The sequence below is a fragment of the Uloborus diversus genome, chromosome 9 (assembly GCF_026930045.1).
Source record: "Uloborus diversus isolate 005 chromosome 9, Udiv.v.3.1, whole genome shotgun sequence".
Lineage (NCBI taxonomy): Eukaryota > Metazoa > Arthropoda > Arachnida > Araneae > Uloboridae > Uloborus > Uloborus diversus.
In genome coordinates this window covers 79,836,083-79,861,687 of record NC_072739.1, presented here as the reverse complement: position 1 = coordinate 79,861,687, position 25,605 = coordinate 79,836,083, and the positions used below count along the sequence as shown (strand labels likewise).

General features: G+C 31.5%; 1 protein-coding gene across 1 annotated transcript in view; it reads right to left on the bottom strand.

Moving 5' to 3' along the window:
- The window catches only part of LOC129230754 (dedicator of cytokinesis protein 3-like), an 84,726-nt gene extending 61,646 nt beyond the window's left edge, over positions 1-23,080 (bottom strand). Inside the window, exons 1-17 of the mRNA XM_054865189.1 lie at positions 23,015-23,080; positions 22,317-22,400; positions 22,198-22,238; positions 17,077-17,132; positions 16,203-16,299; positions 15,400-15,548; positions 13,145-13,229; positions 12,623-12,658; positions 11,400-11,545; positions 10,902-10,983; positions 10,234-10,294; positions 7,643-7,708; positions 7,461-7,542; positions 6,217-6,308; positions 5,275-5,397; positions 3,714-3,838; positions 582-680 (exon numbers count right to left, since the gene is read on the bottom strand). Coding sequence (XP_054721164.1) covers positions 582-680; positions 3,714-3,838; positions 5,275-5,397; positions 6,217-6,308; positions 7,461-7,542; positions 7,643-7,708; positions 10,234-10,294; positions 10,902-10,983; positions 11,400-11,545; positions 12,623-12,658; positions 13,145-13,229; positions 15,400-15,548; positions 16,203-16,299; positions 17,077-17,132; positions 22,198-22,238; positions 22,317-22,400; positions 23,015-23,051 — 1,461 coding nt within the window. The 5' untranslated portion in view covers positions 23,052-23,080. The remainder of the gene's footprint in view (positions 1-581; positions 681-3,713; positions 3,839-5,274; positions 5,398-6,216; positions 6,309-7,460; positions 7,543-7,642; positions 7,709-10,233; positions 10,295-10,901; positions 10,984-11,399; positions 11,546-12,622; positions 12,659-13,144; positions 13,230-15,399; positions 15,549-16,202; positions 16,300-17,076; positions 17,133-22,197; positions 22,239-22,316; positions 22,401-23,014) is intronic.
- Positions 23,081-25,605: the final 2,525 nt, after the last annotated feature.

Below are 25,605 nucleotides of genomic sequence, written 5' to 3'. Positions count from 1 at the left end.
ATTTTCGCCATCATTGGAGAGAAGCGGAGCCGCGAAAAGCACGACTGATCGGACTGGGAGCAGCAAGCAGAGTGAAGTGGGGTGGAAAAAATGAATCGGCGAATGAGCGATCAGATACGGGTTATGCGGCGATGCGCGGGAACCAATGAGTGTGTTTGGCGCCCAAACAACGAAGGGAAGGGGACGCTACACCATTTTAATGGACAACAAGAAGATGAAAAAAATCGGATCAACGACTGAAAAATTGTCAAAAAGCTAGACGATGGGAAAAATGAATAAGTCACATATTTGATATCATAAAGTGCGCGAAATTTAAAGGGGAAAGCGGGGAAAACGTGGAATGCACAAGAAAATAAAAAAAACAACTAAATGGGGAAAAAAAAAACGATTAAAATGACAGAAAACATGGGAAAAAAATAAATGGGCAAAAAAATGTCATATGCATTATCACATTGAGTTTAACATATTTTTCCCAGAGCTGGTTGCAGATAATCCACTAGTTAATAATTGGGAGCTTACTACATATTATTCCAAGTATGAATAAAGATTTCTTTAATTTGTTTTAAATGACATTCTAATACCTTTATCATTTCAATCCATCTAGGTGTATTGTTGTGGTAAAGAACAACAGAATGATATTCTACAACATTCTCGTGGCCAGCACCTGGACTAATGCACTTCTGCAAAACATTAAAGACAATACATAAAAAGTAGTCGAAATCTTTGTACTGCATAGTGAATAAAATATGACAACGTATATAAAGTACAAATTCAGAATGAAAAAAGGTTAAAAAACAAGCAAACAGCTGTTTCGGCACTCTAAAATACAAGTGCCATCATCAGTGCAATTAAAAACGAAGACAGGTTCAACCCGACTAAAACACAGTCGAGGCGAACATTGGTGATCTAAAAATTTAAATTTCTTAACCCGTAGGTTACAAAACCTATTAATGTCAGACATGATTAAAATCAAGGACAAAAACAAACAAAAGAAAGGAATGTTCGCCTCGACTGTGTTTTAGTCGGGTTGAACCTGTCTTCGTTTTTAATTGCACTGATGATGGCACTTGTATTTTAGAGTGCCGAAACAGCTGTTTGCTGGTTTTTTAACCTTTTTTCATTCTGAATTTGTACTTTATATACGTTGTCATATTTTATTCATTAAAGACAATATTTTTGCTATCAATATCAAGAAAGGGGGGGAGAGATTGAAGGGGACTTTTTAGCCCCATAAAGCAAAACTAGCAAAAATAAATAAATAAATAAATTACTAGCAAAGCAAAAACAGCACTCTAAAAATTGAACTGAAAGTTAGTAAAGTTGGCAAATAATCAAAATGTAATAATACAGTGAAACCTCCCTTAACGGACACTCCCGAATAACGGACAGTTATTTCACAAAAGATTTCCCTTGCGATCATAGAACTTCCGGTTTTTTTTCTTTTCACAGAATATCTTAGTGACTGCTTGCATTACAAAGCTTTTCATCCTCCACAACTGATATCCCCCCTCCCCCCGTCATTTCCTTTTCACTGTTTCTTGGAATTAAAAGGGTGGTAATGGGCAGAGGCAGCGATTGGGGCTTACAAGTTGAGGGCAGAAAAAAAAAGAACTAAAAGGCATGGTACTTTTTGCGGGCAGCAAAAAATGAAAAAGAAAATAAAAGTCATAATTTCGTAACGGCTAGTTTTGAGAGTATTGAAGCAGATAAGTGAAAACTGATGTCAGTCTAACAATTAACGTACGTCTTTCTTAAGATTTTAATGAAGTTTGTACACAATAACTATTCAAAAGTTACGATAAAAAAGAGGAAATTGGGCACTTTTTCTAACTGGGGCTCTCAGGAGATGCAATTGAGCAGACTAGCACCGGTAGTAGTCGGCTTTATGGCGCCGTGGTTTCGTTGGGTTGTTTAATTTTTAGACATGAAAAAGATTTGCCCATATTCAAGGTCATATTGCCAACTGTCAATCATGCAATAGTGATACTCGAGATAAAATAAATTAATTAACCATAAAAAGTGTGTGGGGGGGGGGGGGGTTGCTCTGCCGAATCGCCGCCATTGGTAATGCAAAAAAGAGATGTCAAACTGTTTTAACTGTTTACTTTAATTGATTAAATGCTTTTTAAGACAAGTGTGTGCTGTCAGTATACCTTTATTAAGAAAAAACAGATTAATTACACTTGACGTAAAATGTAGTAACCCTTTCGCAATTGTTTCGATTGTGTTCTAAAAAGGGAACAACAGCCCATTTTGAAAAAGGTAAATTAAGTAGTTCCTCCTAATAGCGGACACCTCCCAATAACGGACAAAACTTCAGGTCCCTTGACTGTCCGCTATTAGGAGGTTTCACTGTATTATAATAACTAAACATTATAATATTATAACCATATTTTGATACAGTTTTTTGTCAAAGTAATATAAGATAATGAACAAATAGCAAGAAAGAAAGATTGCAAGAAAGAAGAGGAGAAGTATATCAAGTATTTTATTTTATACAATACTTTCTAATTCATTATAATGAATTTTTAAGTAAGCATTAATGATTATTTTAAATGAGTTTTGACAAAACATTCAACAAATGATTTGTACTAAATCTCCTTGCATAGAAACAGAAAAAAAAAAGGATGGAAAGACAAAATAGACTGAAATATAATATATGTTTAAAAATCATTTTAAAAATTGCAAGAGATCAGTTCATAGTATTTTTTATTCAAAAATTTTTCAATCTTTCTCTTTCCCTCTCTTTATTATTTTTTAATAATCACAGCGTTTTTTCTTTCTTAATAATTTCATTAGGAAAACTGTGCATTTTGTTTATTGGAGTTTGAGTTGTTAGAGCTACAGTATATAACAGAGGTGGGGAACCTCTAAACTGGAGACCACATCTATGGTTTTGGGTTAGGAAATTTCGGGTTGAAATGAAAAAAGCGCATTAACGCAGTGAATGGGTATACACATTTTATTACTATTGGCAATTCATCGAGAAAAACTTTTGAAACCTTATTTTATAAAATAAATTACTAGCTATTTGCTCAACTGACGTGTTCATTCACTTATTGGTCTATCCCCATATACAAGAGGAAAAATTCAAAAGTAAAGGGAAATATCTGCTCACTCTCTCTGAAATAAAAACTTCAAGTTCTAAAAGTTGGATTGCATGCAGCTAAAATATTTTTAAATGGTATAAAAACATAAATCATAATCAAGTTTTAAAAAACAAAACATAGGTTGTTCTTTAAGGTTCAGGAGAATAGTTATGGCTTACTTTCATTTCTTGCATTTCCGAAAAATAAAAACTTTTTTTGTTTTAAAAATTTTAGAGATTCATGTGCTTTAATACTGAATCTGACTAAAAATAAAATATTAATTCTTTTCTTCTTCAAACGACGAATATTTCAAGTAAACATAACTTTATATTTTCCCATCACTATTATAATAGCAAAATCTAGATTAGAAAAGTAGAACAAGTCATACTTGTAGTCAGCATTTTAAACATATCAAACAGCAAAAACGTTCACATTATAACTGTCATTTTCTTCCTTCTTAGAATGGCACATATTTTTTAATAATCGTAACCAAAAATGTTTATTGAAATATATACATTCAAAAGAAAAGGAAAAGTTAACATTAATAATGCATTTTGCTAAAAAGAGCAAATTTGTTACAAACATGAATGTATGTCGCCAACTAAAAACAATTGAAATATTTACATCTAAAAGAGGACCCTCTGCATTAACAAGTATCACAGTAGCTTCAATGTTTTTTCCTGTGGATTTACCACCTTTCTCAAAATCTCCTTTTTCCAATGTCAAGTAAAGATCATTTCTGACATCACCTAAAAAATGGAAAACTTATTTTAAATTAGTGGGAATAAATTAATAAGTAAACAATCTTACATTATTTATATATTTCAGATAAAAAGTATGATGTTTAAAACTTTTAATATGAACATATACATACTCTAACACACACAATCGCTTGTATGGTTAAATCAAATGCAGTATTATAGTGTAATAGAATTTAAAATACCAAAAATAAATAACAGAATTTAAAAAAAAAATACTAAGCACTTTTCATAATACACTCAAAAGGACAAAACAACCTCTCTGGGTCAGAAAGGACAATTTAAGCATTCCTGTAGTTTTCGAAAATTCCAAGAAAATGACACCACAAACGGTGAAGTGCGGCTCAAGTCATGAAGAGAAGTCCTCTCTTATCATTATCTAGCATTTGTGGTGTCATTTTCTTGAAATTTTTGAAAACTACAGGAATGCTTAAATTTTCCTTTCTGACCCAGAAAGGTTATTTTGTTCTTTTGAGTGTGTTAGGAAAAGTGCTTAGTATTTTTTAAAAAATTCCGTTATTTATCCTTTTTAGTGTAAATGTATTTCAGAAATAGAATAATTTTACCTCCACGAAATTTCACCTTATTTTTTCATATAAATGCTTGGTACTTAAAGGGAAAAAAACTATATACGTGTCTTGAGCAGTTGCACTAAAATTTAATCCTTGTTCCTCTCTAGGATTTATGCTCACTAATTTCATCCTTGCTTCCGAGAAGCCTTGATTCAAAATTTTCATTATGATTGCTTTTAACATAACTTTTGCAAGGCAACAAAATTTGTAATAATGGGTTTTATATTTAAACATTTAATGGGAAAATTGCATGAAATTTGCTATTTTCCATCCTAACCGAAATATTAATTTTATTTCAGAACTTTAATTTTTCAGCATTAAGTTGTATCTTAAGATTAAGCGAATCATTTAGTGAAATCCAGAAGTCTGTAAGTAATCTAGCTGCTGAAATATAAGCAAAACCATTCCTCAGATTACTCCGTGACAAACAGGCCAAGTATAATAAAAGTGTTTAAAAAAAAGAGACTGTTTTCAGCTTTAGAAGTCTCACCAAAAAGGTACACATAGTACTAAACAAAGCTTAATGTTTTTTTGCTAGTGTTTACTAGGCAACATACTGAAACCAGCACATGCACAGACATTAAGGAAAAGGTAGAGAAATTCTTACAATAAACAAGCATGCATTAAACTGAAACATGGAAAACAAAATTAAAAAAAAAAAAAAACAATAAATGAAACAAGCAAGGATTTTGTCTAGTTTGCCTATGTCAGAGACAGAGTTTGTGAGTTTGATGAAAAGTATTTACAAATTCTAGGTAATTTTTTAACATTCTGATTCCTTCCAACAAGATTTTTTTAAACATCTGAATTAAATAAAAATTAGTAATCATAGTGGTCAAATATAAGAACACTTACCTGGCATAATTACATCACTGAAACCTAATTTATGCGTTACTGCTAAATTCTTAAATAACAATGGACTTTCTTGTTGAAGTTGTTGTAAATCCCCATTGAGAAGCCTCAATGACAAAACAAGACCTATAAAAACATTTTTTTCTCATTAATTAATGAATAAAATTTATTAATTTACCACTTTTTAGGGATTGTGTAGAAAAAAAATCATTCACAATAACATTAGGTTATTTTATAAAGTTTTCAGAGCTACAGTGGAGGATGACGTGTTTCACTTTAGCTCTGAACATCTCATTCAACACAAATCACTTTGGGTTCTTATTATATGAGGCATTTAAAGCTAAAGTGCATCAAGTCGGGCATGGACTTCATCAACTTTTGCTCTGCACGCCTCATACATTTAGGATAAATTAACAATAAAAGAAAGGCATATTAAAAACACTGAAATTTCATTACAACGAATACCAATACAATTAAATGTGGGTTTAAACGAAATAAATTTTCAGTCTTGATACATTGCCTGAATTCCATAACAGAGGAAATTTCTGTTACATAGAACAAAATTTGCATTCTCTTAAAGTTTATTGTAACGAGATTTCATAGCAGTAGTTTGAAATAAAAGACACTCATTAACAAATTCAATTAAATGAAGAAATGTTTTTAACACAAACACAGTGGAACTTCTTTAAGTCGAACATTGATAAACCAAAGTCATGGTTTGATCCAGTCCAACAGAACAGAGAAGTTACATTATTTATAATCAATGAGACAAATTTTGTTGCGTTGAATTATTTGATAAGCTGAATTTTAATTCATGACAATCAAGACATTTTTTGCTAATACCTTGACATCAGCTGTGGAATGAATATAAATCATAATAGCTCACATAATGTTAAAAGCAAATACAATGATACAGTTTATAAATTAAAAAAAAAAAACATTTACCATAATTCTGTTGACCAGACAAAACATTGAACTTGTTACTCAACTTTTTAATGATAAACTCATGAAGTTGACTAAAATCACTTTCACTACACCTATGAAGTAACAGAAGAAATTATGTTTAAGAAGAGCCTTATGCAATATTACATAAAATAATGCAAAGTAGAAATAACAATTAATTATTATAATTTTAAAAGCATAGCAAAACTAAAAACAAAATACAATAATTCTCACGAAATATAAAAACTAGGATGAAAAATTAAGAAAAAGATTAAATGAACCTTTCACGTTAAATGGGACAAAATAAATGACTCAGTACAAATTTTGCAACTGATTTATTTGGCAAAAACAAACTAATTCTGACGTTACAATCTTTCAAGCATCATCATCAGCAACTAGTCTCATACTGCGAATTTGAAACTCTCCTGGCTACGAAATTGCTGCTAGAGGTACTGTTAATCAAAATAGTGCTATCCATGCCACAGAAAGGTTGTGTGTTTTGGAATGTATGGGAACATTATTGTTAATCATCTTTAAAAAGTTTTTTGCTTGAAATTTTGTAAAGAACAGCTGCATAGTCACAACATTGAACTAGAATGAAGCAGTTTTGAGGTTAATGGTCTATCATATCACTAATTAGTTGTACTTCATCAAACAATATGCCATTACTTTATTGGCCACTGATATCCTATGTGGCTTTTCCTATGGCGTTATGTTGAAGACTTTTTGCCTCCATTTCCCGAGAACTTAATCTTTTAAGCCCTGGGGAAATGAAGACAACACCCTGAAGCAGAGAATAACTGTTCTCTCTTTGCAGAGAAGGTCTTGAATCATTAACAAAATATACTAAATCACTAGTGTGGCAAGAACTGGAAAACTGCATAGGTATTTGCTATGTTGCCGGAAGGGTACAAGTACAACATCTGTAGAAACTTGGATAGCTACACTTTCATTGGAAAGTTGATTCATTAAAATAAAATATTTACAATGTTCATGTGTGCTTTCTATTTGTTCTATTCAACATGAAAAACCTTGTAGTTCATGGGAGAAAAACCAAAATACATTTGAAATTTAAATTGGAAAAAGCATAAATAAAATTACACATTACTCAGACTCAAATGACAATTATTTTTATCTCTGTAGTCTTCATTTGGATGTTTTTACGCAAAACTCAAGCACTGATAAACTTATGTCAAAGATGAGAATTTTAATACTTAGAAAATAGAGAAATTATATTCATAGCATACGTATAAACTTTAGCTGTGTACTCTCTTTCTTCATCCAATGCTCCCTCATTTTTCTCCATCAAAACATCACTGATGTTTAAAACTGTGAAGTACAGAAAAAAAGAAATAAATTAAAAATAATAATTATTGACTTAACATTTAGTAATGACATTTCAAAAATAGATTTAATTTCTGACAGTTACCGGAACAGCCATAAGGTCTTCTGTATGAATGAACTGCCGACTTTTTAGAATCATTTAACATTCTACCTACAGAATAAAACAAAAAATACATGTACAAATGTAATGTGTAAAATATTTTTTTTTAATTTATCATAAATAAACACATACACACACACACTCACACAAAAACAAAACAAATTTTCCATTTTTTATATTGAATCTAATAATATAAAGCATTGTAAAAAGGATCAATAGATCACTTCACTTCATGTTCTAGCAAAGGAAAAAAGGAATAAACTGTACCAAACAGAAGGGAGTAATAGCAATTAATTTACAATATCAACAATTTTTTGTTTTATCTGGAAGATCAAAAAAATATCTAAATTCTAGATGCAAATGGTCATTTAAAACTCGCGATATGTTTTTAATACTATTTGCATTTTTTCTTCAAACAAAACACATTTCCTTAACCTTTCTTTCTAAAAAAACCATTGAAAGTACTTGATTTTTATGCAAACTAGTTAGTACATCAACTAGCCCATTTAGAGCTTTATCAACCCAACAAAGAAAAAAAAAATGAAGAGTGAAATAGAAATAACATCTAAATAATCATTTACAATAGAAAGAAAGTTGCTTACAGATCATTTATTCTTTACAGAAATAAAATCTTAAATCACACAGAATTTGTAAATAGAACCACTGAATAGAACTGAAAAATCACATACTGTCTGTCTTTCACGAGAAAAGCTCCCGCCGTCAAGTCTGAGCCCGTCTACTGCCATAGAAATGGACTTCCTTCATTTTCTACAAGGATTAGCAGGAAGCAGGGTTCGTACTCAATTTCAAAATTAAAATGAAGGAGTTTTGGAGGAGTTTTGAAGGAGTAAAATGAGATTTTGCAGGAGTACTAACGGGCTGTCTTATGTCGCACTTTTTTTTCAACATGCTTGACTCCCTTCCCCTTTATCAAAAAATGTCAAACTATCTTATTCCTCCTCTTGTCACATGTCATATTTTTTATAAACATATTGTTATAATAACTGCGTGATGTTACTTTTTGTCGCCCTCTCTCTTCCCCTTGTCACAATTTTATGAACCAGTGTCCCCAAGGCATGACATCACTTGTGGATGACTCATTTTACAATATCATAACTGTGATTTGCTAAACAATTGTTTTTTACACAATCACTTAATATTGTACAGCTGCTTATGTATTTTTAAATATTTAAATAATACTTAGACAAACTGATTTTTTCAGCTGAGAGTGGGGGGGGGGGGGAAAGCAATGATCATAAAACTTGAAAAAATGGCCAAGCACTATTTAAACATGGTTAACTTCATTTATGAAATGTCTTAGTCATCTAATAATAGTTTTACCTTCAACTTTTATAACTTCTATGATCAATTTGTAAATCACATTTTTATGAAAAAATAAATATACGAAATTACTACATTAAAATTGCCCTTATACCTTCGCCTTTGTGATGAATTTAAGTTGTTGATCGAAGTATGTCATAGGGAAGATCATGTAGTCTTGAACTAAGAAAGAAGGAGTTTTGAAGGAGATCAAACCAAAATGAAGGAGTTTGAAGGGCCCTTCAAAAATATTTCCTAAATGAAGGAGTATTGGAGGAGTTTTGAAGAAGCGTACGAACCCTGGGAAGGTTTTGGCACCATTTTGCCACTCGTCTGCTGGCCTTTGTGCAGTCGTACAGGTTTTTTGAACATTAAGCTTCCCTTGGAAAAATGAGATGCGCCTTGTTACTATAGCAGTAGACAGGCGCAGACATTTCGTCAGTGGCTTTTCTTGTGATGACAGTATCTGTTTTTAGAGCAAATTTTTTTTCTTTTAATATGTTTCTTATCTTTTTAAAGAAAAAGGCTTGAGTTTTGTCCAAAATTTTTAAAAATAGCTTTCAAATTAAAATTTTTGCATAATGGATTAACATTTTATATGCTTACTGAAGCACTTAAACTACATAAATGAGTACATATAACGTCGTTTCAAAGCAACAGAAGGATAGATTTCTGTTATATCCTAGGATTATATGGCTTACTGTAGCTCTGAGGCAGTGATATGTGTTTATAGGTTATAAGCGAACTCTTCTCTCCATGAAAAATGGTAAACTATGCCACTGGTGTCATATTTTTATTTTTTATTTATTTATTTTTCATTTTTTATTTATTTATTTATTATTTTTTTTTATTTTATTTTATTTTTATTTTTTTTATTTATTTATTTTCTTGAATAAATTAAAAGAGAAAAAGAAAAGGAAATAATGTTAAAGTTTTCTGATACTTTCAAAAGGTTCAAAAGTTATTTTCCAAAATAAATATGTTTGTCCCTTTAAAAGTTATTTAATAAATAAAAGCATGAACAACTGGTTTGTATTATGTTTTACTAAGAATGGTTCATAAAATTTTGATCAAATTGTTTAAGCAAGTCAACAATGACACTTCTCAGAGTGACAAGTATATGCAATATAAACAGGAATTGTTTGAGATGCAGTTTCTTGTGGTTTCCACAAAGCATGAATATGACAGATTTAGGAATGTATTACTATACAATTGAAGTTATGAAAATAATGTTAAAGCAATATTATTTTGCTTACCACTCCTTATTATGTGAGCTACCAAATATAATTCTCTACCTAAATCAGCTGCACCTAAATCCTGGAAAAAAAAATGTACAATCATTCTAATACATTTTTATTTTTTAAAACAATAGAATATTGTAAACAAACTAGTAAATTTTTCGTTTTGCACAGAAATAACACTTCAACAAGCAGCTTCTAGCAGAAAAATCTGCTTGGTGCTATTTAGCGCAATTGCCACGAGAGTGTAACCTTTGTAGTCATTTAACAAGTTTATTTCAAAACAAGGTTTGAGTTAACTTCCAAAATGAAAATCAATCTATGATTTTTTTTAAACCTTTAAAATGCTTTAAGGACTATTTTTTTTATTAGTATCTGATAGAGTGAATCCAATTAACATGTATTTGCAAAAGAATAATTCATTCTGTTTTCTATTAATATGCTTTTTTGCAACAGAAAAAAGCAATATGATGAAGAAAAACTGCACTACAGAAAGTTTTTGATCCCTTAAAATTCCTAATTACTTAAATACTATGAAAAACTTAGATTGAAAGCATATTAGGAAGGAATACAACATAAAATAACAGCAATCAGCAAAATACAGGAATGTGTTGTTAAAACCAACTTCTCAATGCAAATAAATTTTACAAGAAAATAAAGATAAACATTTTAAAAATTATACTTACTGTAAATATTGTACAAGAGTTGTGAATTTTTTCTACAAAATGAGACATACCATACTTGGCAAATCTGACTAGAAATCTCTCACTGAAAAAAAGAAATCACTCAAAAGCATTTTTTCAATATAATAATATAAAACTTATGTATTAAAAGATCTACAGTCTTTAACATTAAATGTATAAACCAAACTACTTTAGACAACAATTACGCATAATTTTTTAAAATAAAAATTTGCAGACAAAATAAATAAGCAGCCAAAATACAATGAATCAGTTTTGAATTTACAATTGACAAATCGGTTTTCAATTTCAAACACTGAATTTAGAAAGGATAGAATACTGAAAAACATCAAGCATTATTGTTTGTTCCTAAAAAAACTAATCAACCTCAGACAGTTACTTTTTTCTTAAGGGAAAAATAAAATAAGAATGCTTGGATTTAAACTTATAAAAACTTCCAAAATAAAGTAAATACACATTGATACATATTAACGAATAAAATACCTAATAGTTTCACTATGCTGAGCATCGTAAAGTGAAAAAAATATTTCCATATCTTCTCCAAGACTGCAACTGAAGTCTCTCATGCAAAGATAAAGGTGATGATTTGGCGATCTTTTAGTTTCCCTACGTTTTGCAGTAGTGCGGCCCTAAAAGTAACAATATATGCAACAGTAAAGTTACACAAGTATTTCAAATCATATTACCATAGTGAAAGCTACAATATATCTACATATGAGGTAGTGAGAAGCAAAGGGATGTAAGCGGTCATTTTCAAGTTTTTAGTAAAACGCGTAAAAAGTTTCAGTCCAAGGTAGACTTTTATTGAAAAGTTTTTCTAAATCATGCAGTATAGCATCAACTACTAAGGCTATCACTTATCCCAAAACAGAGGAGTGGTTCATCTACATTTTGAACTGGTTATTTCCAATTTTTTAACTTTCGCACTTACACTCCTATGCTTCTCACTACCTCATATATAAAGTATTGGATAATATTAACCTTTTTTTTTCTTCAGAAACTGTTTTTAAACATATAACTTCTAACTAACATGCTTTAAACAATTTTTAAAACTTTCACTAATAACAGTAATAGTAATTTTTTTTTCTTTTTAGCACTGTTAAATACTCACCATTTATATTATTAAACATTCACAGGTCATTCTTAAAACAATGCATAATCTTTAAAATGACAGAGAATATATACAAATATTGAGAAAAACTTTTACATGTTAAGTTAACAAGCCTTCAAGGATGCCTTTTACAGTTTTTAAAAAATTGTTTCGCAATATGCAATATCAATGAATAATGGTTAATAAATAATAATTCTTCACGGAAAAAAATGCAACAATTTTTCTACGCTAATGCTTGACTTGAATGAAGTGAGCAGTTTATTCTAGAGATTATATAATTAAGTTAAAATAACTTAGACTTGTGATTTAAAAAAGTGTGCATAAATATTGTGCTATTTTTACTAAAGTTTTGGGACGGAAACCAAAAGGTACTTTAGTAAGCTAAAACATCTTTAAAACTTTATGATACTATAATTACATTCATACATACTGCCATTATGAATTTACTAAGCTACTATGAATTTACTAGCGGCTAAATTTTTATGGCAATGATATTACGCTACTTAATCTTGTAAATTGCATTCTTTCAGAACAATTTTAGAAGCAAAATTTCTTTAAAATTTAATATAGTATGAAACTGATAAAATGTATTTACCAGCAGCCCAGCCACATTTTCAGAACTTCGAACGTGCTGAAAAATGTAAAATGTGCATATTAATTAACATGTGAATTATAATAAGTATATTAGTTAGGACATTGAAACATGCGAACATGAACAAATGCTATAATAAATATGTTACAAAAGTGCCTATTGTTGGTTATCACAAAAGGCAACAGGCAAGACAACTATGGGCAACAGACAAGACAACTAAGACTATGGGCCTGGCTAGACTGGTCTTAGCAATTACATAAGGATGGTCTTGTGCATTGGTCATATTGTTTTTTAATAATAAATTTCCATATACCACATGCATCATATGCATTCAAATGATAACAATAACTTTCATGCTCAGAAATGTATGCGCTAACAATAGATAACAAGTAAAAAATAATATTTAATTAAACTATTTTTGCATTTATAATTTTATTAGAAAAAATAAAGTAGACACTAAGTTAAAGATAAATTAAATTTAACAAATCAAATTTTATTTGTGCAATAAATACAGCAAATTCTTACCACTTGATGTAATTCAATAGGACTTAAAGAATCAACATCCACAACTTCATTGTTAAGACGGGGCACAAGATCTAATCCAAGCTGCCTAATATATAGATGTGCAATGTCAATACCTTTATTTAACATTTTCAAAACACTATTTTTGGGAAAGTAAATTTTAAAGTATAGCTATAAAAATTTCAACAATTAAATGATTGGATATTGTTTCGAGGTATTATGGTAAAGTAATTAAATGGTCATTTATGAAATTATAAATTATAATACAAACTAGTTAAACACTAGCAGGGATTTCAAATTCATCATAAATGTTGAAATATTTAAGTTTTATTAAGAGTTATTTTGGATATTAAAAAATCACTTATTAGAATATTTTTTATTTTACACAGCATTTTTAGATCTTCAATAACAATTATACACTAGATTTTTTTTTAAATAAATTATAGCTAAAGCACATAAAATGAATCAAATCAACCACTTTTATTAATTGTATAAACTTCAAGGCAATATTGATTTCTTAAATGCAAAACATATAAGTCCTTTGTAGTACAAAAAGTTTTCAATACAAAAAAAAAAAGAAATAAAATATGTTTTAACTACATAATCAGCCTATCAAAATTCACCCAATTATTTCTATAAATCATAGAGCTTTTGTCAGTATGTTATGGCTTCCAACGCACAAAAATAATGTGTGCAAAATACAAAGTGAATTGTTAACTTGATTTTCCCAAGTTATTAAAAAGTGTAACATAAAACCATATTCCTACATAGAAAGATGTCACTCGTATGATAGGGTATGACAAATTATTTCAGCTTTTGGTTGAACTTCAAAACTCAGAACAGAAGATAACATTTTGAAATGAAATGTAAGGTTAAATACTATCATAAAAAATGATGAATCTTCCACAAAAGAGAACCAAAACTTTATACTAAGTAAGCTAAGCTAAAGCATCACTTATACTTTTTAGAGAAAAAAATCGAGTACATAGTGTAAATATGGTGTTAATTTATTAAAATACATTAATTTAGATACTGGGACAACATCTCTCTGGAATTAGTTTGCAGGCAAGATGTGAAGAAAATACAAATACCAATATGTGATGACCAGCAACAGGCTCAGAGCCCAGCTACGCAGTACTAGTCAGTTTATTAGTCCCCAATGAAGATCAATGGTCCTCTTAAAGCTGCCCACCTCCTTACTCATTACCGCCTATTCCGGTAAGCTGTTCCAAGTGCCCAAGACCCTACTAAAGTAGTATTTTTTCCTAATTTCTAGGTTTGCCTGAGATTTTAATAGCTTGAAACAATGACCCCTTGTCCTGCTTTCTTGCTAAAAATTTAACCTGTTAACATCTTCATTTTGATAAATTAAACAATTGACTCCCCTCCAACTGTCCCCTCCAACTCTAAACTGAGAATGCAAAAGAAAATTTTGATTCACTTGTTCTGATACAAATCTGAAAAAGTTAGGGTAATTTTTGCTACAGAACATATATTGAGAATTATTAAAATAAAAAATATACAATGTAAATGTAAGTAATGTGAACTACAGAGAGAATAGTATCACCTTCTTCAAATCATATTACCTCAATGGACATTCCAATAGTAAAATTTAAATATTAGACCTTTAAACTTTAAGTAGTTAATATACAAAGTCACACATTTCAAGTCAAGTGACCTGTACAGAAAGAAAAAGAATTTATTGGGCGCACCAAATATGATGCTAGCTAACATCAAAAGAGGCAAGGGGGAGGTAAAAGTTTGTGATAAAATAAGAGAAATAAATCTGTGTTTCTTTTAAGAGCTTAGAAGAAGGAAGGGGTTGGGGGACAAAAATAAACACAAACAAAGCTAAGAATCCAAGTTGCAGATTTTTGAAATTTACATTTGCAATAGAATTGGAAGTACGAGAGCTTTTACTGAAAAGCAAATCTATGAACAAACAAAAAGCAATACAAGTCGATTTTAAGGGTGAGATTATAAACTGAAATTTAAGTTTGTAAACAGTTTTAATTAGCCACAAAAATTTAGAAAACATAACATTTTCAAACTAATCATAAGTACATTTGTAATAATGGTATTTCTTTTAAATGTTTTAAATTAGAAACTAAAACTATATGTTTGATTAATCCAGTTTATGTCATATTCAAAACAATATTATCAAGTTACCTATTATACAAGGAATTGTCCCTTTAAATTATTTTAAAAAAGTTTTCATTTTTAAAAACAGATAACTTTAATAGTAAAAATTAAACTACCTATTTCCCCAATCTATTTTTCCAGTGATTTGGCATTTTAGTTCCCTTATTTGATCTTGAGTCAGGGTTCCTGTTATAAGCTGCCTTCGCCATTCTATCAAATCTCTCATCACAGTGAGAAGTCTCTGGAAAAGGGAAACCTCTCGGCGCTATAAAAAAAAACCCACAAATATTAATACATTTAAAACTAAATTAGTAGTTTGATTCACTTTAGTAACAAACAGGGAACAGTCTGCATGTAAATAATTGTAAAAGACATTTATCTTAAAGCTATTCAAGTTGAAAATGTACATCTGACGCGTGTACAGGGGGGGGGGGAAGGGACGCCTCTCGGGATAGGCCAGAGCCTGAATATATCTTTAAAATGAGGGTGAAATATATGTAGGAACATAGGGATAAACAATATGGAGGGGAGCCCCCAAAAGCCATTTGTGATGGGCCCCAAAAGTTGACAAAGCAAAAGTTGTGTGAAAGCACACCCCTGATCTGAAGTAAGTCCTTGATTAAAATAGAAAAAAGAGTTGAGTTTTGTGAGTGATATTTGGCGAAATATTTTAAAATAGAAGTCTCACAGAATGTTAATCAAAAGTAAATAAAAATTAGTAAACATATAGTTCTATTAGTAAACATATAGTGATACAAGTGACTTTTTACAGTGAAATAGCATTTTTACTTCTATACATATTAAACTACTAGACAAATACAGATATACAGTTAAAATACTGCATTTTCTCCCAAAAGCATATTATTAAATTTTTTCATAAATATTTTTTTTATCAAAAATTTGACAAAATTTTACTTACAACATATAAACGTTTCCATATTGTGTGCCATTCCCTCAAAACACATGCCACTTCTTTCACGGTAGAATCTTCCACAGGGGCGACAGTTTCATACAAGCTATTTCATTCCAAAACAAATATGCAAGAATTAAAATGTATTTGTATGTATAAGTAATATAATAATATTTTGAAAAGTTAGACACAGTTAATATAAATCATCTGAAGCTCATAGATTTTGTAAAGATTGAGTTAAAAAATAAATTTTTTCATGTGCGTAATTTGAAAAATCAAATCAATCATGAATGGACTTTCCCACTTAGATTATGATTCCAGGCTTAGAAGGCTAAAAATGTACAGTCTTGAGCAAAGAAGAGAACGAGGGGACATGATTCAGCTGTTTAAATTTATTAAAACGAAAGATGTTACGGGGCTAAAGTTTAGCACTGAAAACAGGACAAGGGGTCATTGTTTTAAGCTATTTAAATCTCAGGCTAACATGGATATTAGGAAAAATTATTATTTTAGCAGGGTAGTGGAACCTTGGAACAGCTTACCGGAAGAGGTGGTAATGAGCAAAGGAGTAGACAGTTTTAAGAGGGCCATTGATCTTCACTGGGGATTGTAAATTGACTAGGACCAGTCTAGCTGGGCCCAGAGCCTGTTACTGGTCGTCACTTTTGTATTTGTATTTGAATTATCCTCTTCAGTATGTGAATAAACTGCTTGGAAGCTCAAAAAGAGAGAAAAAGAGGAAGAGAGAGACAGAGAGAGATAAAAGACAAGATAATTAAATATGTTATTTTTTTATTTAACTTTGCTGAGAAAGAATTCAATATCATACGTGAAGATACAAAAATAGCTAGATAAATGACAAAGAAAATGCATCAAAACTTACCCTTCATTATAGATATGAAAAGCTTTTAAATAAATAAATGAAGCTGGAAATATGCCCTATAAATAAACAATAAATGGCATTAATTTTAAAACTAATATTTCAATTATTAAATCGAAAAAATTATTTTCTCACATCAAATACGGGGGGGGGATACGAAAATTTATTTCATCTTGTTTTCACCAGGGATGAGAGTGGTCAGAGAGCAAAAAGGAGGAAATCCAAAAAAATTTCGTGAAAGGGATGATATCCAAAACTGCATCAAAATAGAACCTGGAAGCCACAATATTCAAAAATTCAACAAAAAATGGCTAATTTACCAGTTTTAAAGGTAATACGTATTTAATTAAGTATGAGTAATAATTTTGTACAATTTGCTGCGTTGTACCATATCTTGCACGGGTGTTTATTCCTAAATAAATCTAAATTTTGAAAGAGAGGCAACAATTTCTAACCCCTGAGTCCTTGAACAAAGGGTTGGGGGAGCCAGAGTTCAATCTTGGCTGCATCACACAATAGTGTCAACTTTTCATATTTTTTAGAGAAAAATACATTTTTTTCATTAAAAACATTTGAGTTTATAGTGTTAAACGAGTGAGAACATAAATGTTAAAATTAGGTCTGTTTGTAAAGTAAAAATTTATAACAGAGAGAAAAATCTAAAATTTCTTTATGTGGTAGAACATACTTTTAATAGTAATTGAAAATAAATAAATATATATGTATATAAACAATTGGTTATCTTTTTCCTTGCATTGGAACCCAAAATTTGTTTTTGAAAACTTCCTAATACATTTTTGGAATAAAAAGAACAACTTGCAGCTGCCTCATTTAATCATGATATTTCAAAACTTTTATCAGGTTGTACAGCCTCAACCATTTGAGATTCACCATAAATATTTTTTACACTTTCTTAAATACACAAACAAAGTAACCATGCCAAATTACAAAAAAAAAAAAAAAAAAAAAAAACGAGACTGGTGCTAAGCTACATTTTTTGATTGAGTTTTGCATTTTCTCTAAAATAAATTTAAAGAAATAAAAATATTATTGGAATAATGAAAAAAATAAGCAGATATAAGGAAGCACATAGTAAGAAACCACCCAACATTAAAAATAATTGAAATACTAGCAGGATGCTATAAGATTGAAATCTCAAACGAGGCATGCAACTTTCAGCGCAGCACGTGTTTGACGTCGTTGGCATGATTCCAAAACGTACGTTTTTGGCAGATATCGCGAAGGATGAAGATTCAAGGGGAAAAAATAGAACAAATAAGAAATCGGGGGCCAAAAAATTTAAAAAAAACTATTTTTTCCCATTTTTGAGAAAAATAAGGCCTACAAGAGACAAAAAAAGCAGGAAAAGGAGGAAATGTTTTAAAAGCCAACAGAAAAAGCTGGAAAAATCTCATTCCTGTTTCACTCACACCTTCCCGATAAAAACAGATAAATGTAGAGTTTTAATATTCATTAATTGCAAACTTTGGGAAATATAGTAAGGTGCTATTAAAAAATAAAGAAAATCATCAGAAGAGACAATAAAAAAGTCATTGCATACTGAGTTTTAAACACATAATTTCAATTCCCAGTAGAAACTACTGGGCAATGTAGGAATTTCTACATCATGATGCATTACCAACCATACATTGCGATGTTGAGATACATCACAATGTAATTCAAGTAGGTGTTTTTTTTTTAATTTTTAAGACCTTTACTTAAATTTGCTAGTTTAAATTTTACAAAATAAGATTTAAATATTTTTTACACATTATGAGCGATATTTAAAAATAGATTCTAGCATCAGAAAAAATTATGAAAACCAAAAACCGTTAAAAGCATTGGGATAGCAATTAATATCGCACATGTGTTTTGGGATTGCAATGAGCCTATTATTTTTCAATGGAAAAAGATGTGAGCTAATGAAAGCAAAGTCGTGCATTCCAGCCACAAGCTCTCATCGTCCTTGCATTTAAAAATGGTTCCTTGTAACACCAAAATAACATGTGAAATTTTTTATGCTAGTTCCCTTTTTACTTCCTTTTACAAAAAAGGAAGTATTGTATTCGCAAAAAAATTTTCACTCAAAAATCGACCTTAATTTCCATTTTACTCACCCCCAAATGAATATTGAGTTTTTTTTCGACTCGACCACACATGGATAAGTGCTTAAGAACGTATAGACACGCGAAATATCCATTTTGACAATTCCCGAGTTAATTACGAGTTTTCTCGTGACGTCTGTATGTACGTATGTATGTGCATATGTATGTCGCATAACTCAAGAACGGTATGTCCTAGAAAGTTGAAATTTGGTACGTAGACTTCTAGTGGGGTCTTAGTTGTGCACCTCCCCTTTTGGTTGCATTCGAATGTTTCTAACGGGATCTTTTGCCCCTTTTTGGGGGGAAATCATTGTTAATTTTGATGTAAACTCAAGTGGTGTTATAATTTGGCAGACAATTGGCGATATATCGCCAATCTTTTGGTTGCCAAGTTTTGTCGCCAACTTGACGACAAATTTGCCGACTTTTTTTTTTTTTAATCTGGTTTCAATTTGGTCAATGTTGGTGATATTTAGCAAGTAAACTATTTAAAATCACATTAAAAATGCCAATAATGGGAAAATGACATTAAATTGGGGTAAAATGAAGTCATGTGATGCACACATCAGCTTGTTTACTTTGTTTCTGGCAAGTGATTAAATGCTAAAGTTTGTATATCAATATATTTTCCGTTAAGAGCTAAAACAATGCATTTCCTGCATGTTTTGAGAGAATTGAAGGTCTTAGCTTGATTATGATACTTCCACCAGCGTTTGTTAAAAAAAGTTCTAAATACTCTTCACTGTTATTGTTTAGCCAGATGGGCTTGACATACTGCTAATTTAACATTAGCATTGAATAATTATAGATTAAATTGGCAGTAATCAGGGACCAGAGACTGTACATCGATGCTTGGTTTTGTAGCTGATAAATTGGTTTAAAGAAAAATTCTAAGCTGTTTTTTGTGTAAACACATTTGATGCAAACCAGTTTTTTGTGAAGCATTAATATATCTCCGTGTGCAAGTAGAAATATTAGGAAAAAAATTTGCCAAACTGAGTATAAAAAGTATTATAGTCCACTATCATGAAGTTTTTTTTCTTCTTTAATAAACTTTTTTTTTACCTAAGAATAATTACTGGAAAGAAAAGATTTTTTTAAATGATAAAAACTTTTGATATTATTTAAATATATATATATAACAGCATGCTTTATTAGAAAATTTTACAGTAACCCAGAATATATCCTAATCATCATGTTTCTAGAGTATATAGTGATCAAACCTAATTTTTATTTTTAGAAAAAATGAAATTACCAGAAATCTTTGACCATTTGACTTAAGTATAACCAGGATCATGTATGGGGGGGAAAGGGGGCGAAGGGACACCTGTTGGCCTGGTCATGCGCCAGAAGGGAGCCTGAGAGTGAGCTTTTTAAAATGAAAGGTGAAATATATGTAGGGACGTAGGGGCCCATAGAAGTCATTTGTGACGGGCCACAAAATTTCTGTGCAAACACTGAGTATAACAACATTCACTTATTCCTCTTTAAAAAAAAAGACATTTTATGCTAGTTTCTTTTATTTTATATTTGAAAACAGTGTTTTAGCTTTTAAATAATTATTTGAGATTTAATTGTCACTTATTTCAATGAAATTATTGTATCAGCTAATTAACTATATCTGGTACATCTGGCTTGTTTATTCACCTGAGGAAATTAATTATTTTCTAATTATTGTAACATTTTAAGGAAACTCTTTACTAAAGAAAATTAAACATCTGTTATTACACCCAAATTGATGAAGAATTTCCCTGATCCAGGTCTAATTCCAGATCACTGAAAATTTTAAAATGTCGTAAATTCTACTTCAATTCACCAAGAAAAGAAAGTTGCACAGAATTCATCTCATTAGTAATCTTTGACCAAAGATAAAAATACCACATTGAACAGTTTTTGCGCAGAATGTATGTTTATGTTTTTTGATCAGGTTTCTCCCTTGGTCACTCTAGTTCCTTTAAGACTTGTTTTTGTTAGTTGATTTAATTATGTTTTATGTTATTTGTTATTCAATAAAGATTAACATTAATATCCATATTGTTATTGAAAGCAGATATATTTGACAAGATTATATGTTTCACTGCTCATGGAATTTGTTAGAAGTTTTCAATAGAAAGCTAAGATTTTAAAGAGACACAATAGTTACATTTTAGTTTTATAAAATAGAGCAAAAAAAGAAACATTTCAATACTTTTACATAGAAAATTTCATCATACATATTTTATTTCCAACACACTTTCTTATTACACTATGTATAATTCTTATAATGTCACATCATGCAGTTTATCCTTCAAAATCAATTAATTCTAACCAAAAAAAAAGGTTTACACACTTGAACATGTCTGGTATTATATTATAATAGGGAAGTTGCAACCTATTAAATGTTCATATTTTGGCTATTAGATATTGTTAATTGACTCTCAAAACTAAAAAATTCACCATCGCCGAATTTTAAAACACCGTGGTTGATTTTTAATGAATTTTTAAAAATCCACGCGCAAAAGTGCGCGCTTCTGAAACGTCACTAGCCTACGTCACAGGGCGCGAATGGGCAGCCTTCTGCCGAAGATCCCTTGTTTTCGCTAGGAACATTTTGAGCGCGTTGATATTTTTATTTTTTAAAAATTCAATAATCCTTTTGAACACACAATGGAGACCGGATTAGTTAAAGCACAATCTAAATAATCTTCCTCATGTAACATCAATGAGGATATTCGAATATTTCCGAGAGGATGAGAGGTTTAATGTTCCAGAAACGCGAGGAGTTAAATGCGAGGAGATAAGCCTTTTACGTTTCGTCTTTGAAGTAGAATGCGTGATCTTCGGTTTCTCCCCTACCGGAAGGCGCATGACGTCACTTCCTATGCCATCTGACGTCACAGGCGTTTGAACTTTAAAAATTAATTTAAAAAAAACTACTTATCGTATCGCAAAAATTTTTTCACCTATGATGTTCATACATGTTACTCTATCATATAAAAATAAAATTGAAAAATCGAAAACTTCCCTATTCAATATTTACCTTCAAAGTCTTGTTCCGAATCGAAAAGCCTCGAAACCACCCTGAAAAAAGAAATTACTTTATATTTTTTCACATGAGGGATAAACCAACATAAAATAATGTTTAATAAAATAACATACCACCAGATTCTTCCAAAATTTGAACTGTCTCACCAATTTCAAGAGGTAGGCCATATTTTGTGTTACCATCATAATTATATATACCTAAAATTTAATATAAATTTGAATTAATAAAACTAAACTGTTTTAGTATTCTCAAGAACAATGCAAAATCATCATAAGAACACGACCTGATTATTTGTACAGCGATTTTCAACTGATAAATTTATCCTGACAAAGCGAGAAACGAAATGACCCCATGGAAATTATAATAATCAAACAGCAAAACTTTCTACTTATTTCATCTCTGAACAAATTTATAATTTTCAAAATATCTTTCAAGTTAACGATCTATTTTAGACGAATAAACAGTTAGTTAACATTTCAAGTTCATTAACAGCATTAGAAACTTAAACATTTACTAGTCTGAGTGACAGAAAATATGCATTGAAAAATAATCAAATATTGTAAACATAATTTCAAAAACTAATCACAGATATTATACTTCAGACAACATAACTTCAAGAGTTCAATGACAAATGACAAAAAAATGGGACTGTCAAATAAGTTAAACTGCAAAACTATGGACAAAAATTAAACTTCTTCGAAAATAAACAGAGACCTGTCAAATAGCAAGACAAGCTAACTAGTTTGTAGCGATTAAAAGAATACGTTTACGAACAATGATTTGAATAGCAAGAATCATGAGATGTACTTACATACTCCCAATTTTTTATTTTTTGTGGGAATCCACATCCTTTATAAATGAATTATTAAAGTTTTACCTCAAAATAACCGCATACATTACTCCCACTTCTACAACACGCCATTATTTTTGTTCTTGATCGTTGCCATGAACGCCATGAATAACAAAACAGAAACTATAATGCTACGGTTTCTTGTACGGATCATGAAGGATGAGATGGATGAAGAAAAAGTAAAGGAGAAACAGAGAAATGAATTATTTCTCCATGCGGTCTAGGAAGATTGGGCGCCGAGCATTTTGGGCGCCGTGCGTATTGTGTGTGGGGAACATTGGGACTAATGTGCTCGGCGCTTGAAATGCTCGGCGCCCAATCTTCCTAAACCGCTGCAGATGGAATTCCGATTCTCTGGTGAAGAATACATTTTTGCGGATTATAAACACTTCTTAAAAATTTACAAAAGACGCCCGTCGAAAGTATTTCACTTTTGCCTCACTGACAGATGGAAAACTTTTTCTTTTTATTTCTCACTTTTTCTAGCCCTCTTCATAGTTGTAAGTCTTAAGTTAAACAACCTATACGCATATAGGCGGATTTAGATCTGAGTTTTGGAGCGGGGGGGGGGACAGGTTGTTTCTTTTTTTTTTCTTTGCAACATTGGTTGCACTCAAGGCGGCGAGTTTAGACTAAACGTTGCCCTAAGCTATTTCAGGTATGGGGTCACTTTTGTAGCAAGGACAACTTTTCTGTTGGTGGCACAAAAAAGTCCCCCCCCCCCTCTCCCACCGGTTTAAGAAGAGTGGGCGCCGTCGATTTGGCGCCGGGAACAAGGGCATCGAGCATTTTGGGCGTCGGGAACATTGGGCGCCTAGCACTTGGGGTGGCCGGGAACATTGGGCCCAAGTTCCTGGCACCTAATATGTCCGGCGCCCAATGTTCCCGTCGCCCAAAACGCTCCGTGCCCAAAGTGCTCGGCGCCAAATGTTCCCGGCGTCCAATCGACGGTTAGCGGCACCCAATCTTCCCATCTCGCCCTCCCACTATGTTTTGACTTTTTCCTGTGATAGATAAGGCCATGCTTTACTGTTTTGGTTTGTTTATTCGTGTAGGGATGTTTTTATTAATTACACAAATGTTATTGTCTTGAATCCAATCAAAGAATTTATTTGAACTGGAAAAGATTTTCACGTCCCTTTTGTTATTGTATTTCTAGCGTTAAAAGTCCCCAGTAAAAATCTGATTACTTCCCTTGTGAATTTTCTTTAGATTATTTAAGTCTTTATCAGTGAACGTTTATTTTTGCTAAATAAAACTTTAACACTATTCATTTCTAAGTTAGAATTTACAACATGATCCATGACCTCACAGGCTGATATATTGCTTCTCGCGAAAATACAAAGGCCATCCCCCCCCCCTTTTACTCAGGGATGCTCTTTCTTTAGAAAAGCTATCATAACCGCTAATGACCGGAATGCCCCTCCAAGTCTCATGGACGCAAATTATAGAAGGTGACCCAAGAAATTAAGTTCTTCAAATAAATGAAATTCTTTGTCAAACAGCGGCAGTTCTACGTTAACACAAAACAGTCCATGAAAACAACAAAAGCAGAAAAGAAACAACCCCTTAAACAGGGTTGTTAATTACACCCTCTCCATCCATTGGGTCCCCATCAAAAGGAAATCCCTCCAAAATTTCAGAGTCCAACAGATTATTTTCCGCACTTGGGAGAAAAATATCATTACTTTTACTTCCCATTAAAGCTCTGTACTGGCTTATCATGGCAATTTCAGCAATATCAGACTAGAGGGTGCCCATCCCCCTAAGAGCAAAGGCACTCCCCCCCCCCCCCCACATATCGCAAAGACTTTCCCTCCCATAAAAAAAAGTGAAAATACCCCTCAAAACACCCCCTCTCCTTACATTTTAATGACGCAGTCTGCGCCATGACCCCCTCCCCCCCCCCACCTAGATGGGCACCCCACTTTCATTCTTTAAAACAGCATTGCTATTTGCACTGTATTTAATGGTTTGTAGCTCCTCTTTGATTTTTTTAATCCCTTGTTTCAGATATGTGATTTCTTTTTATCTTTCCTTCAGCTCTTTTTACTTTCTTCTATATCTAATATATAGAAGAAAGTATATTGGATTCGTGCAAATTTTCGAATTTCGAATTTTGACGGATTCGAACGTTTTGAGGTGTGCTGAGTCCATTTCGACTATTTTTGGAAAATGTCTGGCTGTCTGTGTATATGTGTGTGTGTGTATGTGTGTCCGTGTGTGTGTGTGTCACGTCTGTGTGTAACCAGTTTTTTTGTGGCCGCTCTACAGCAAAAAATACCGCATGCAATCGAACGAAATTTGGTACACGTATGTGCCCCTATGTGAACTTGTGCCCATTGGTTTTTGGCGCGAATTTCTCCAAGGGGGGTGGAGCAATGGGACGTTTTTTGAGTTACGCGTGCTTGCTATTCCTCAGGAAGTAACGGGCGGAATCAAACAAAATTTGGTCTATATGTTGCCATTAACAGGAACAGGTGCTGATTCAATTTTGGTGTCAATAACTCAAACGGCAGTTGAGCTGTAGAACGTTTTTTGTCGTCAATTGT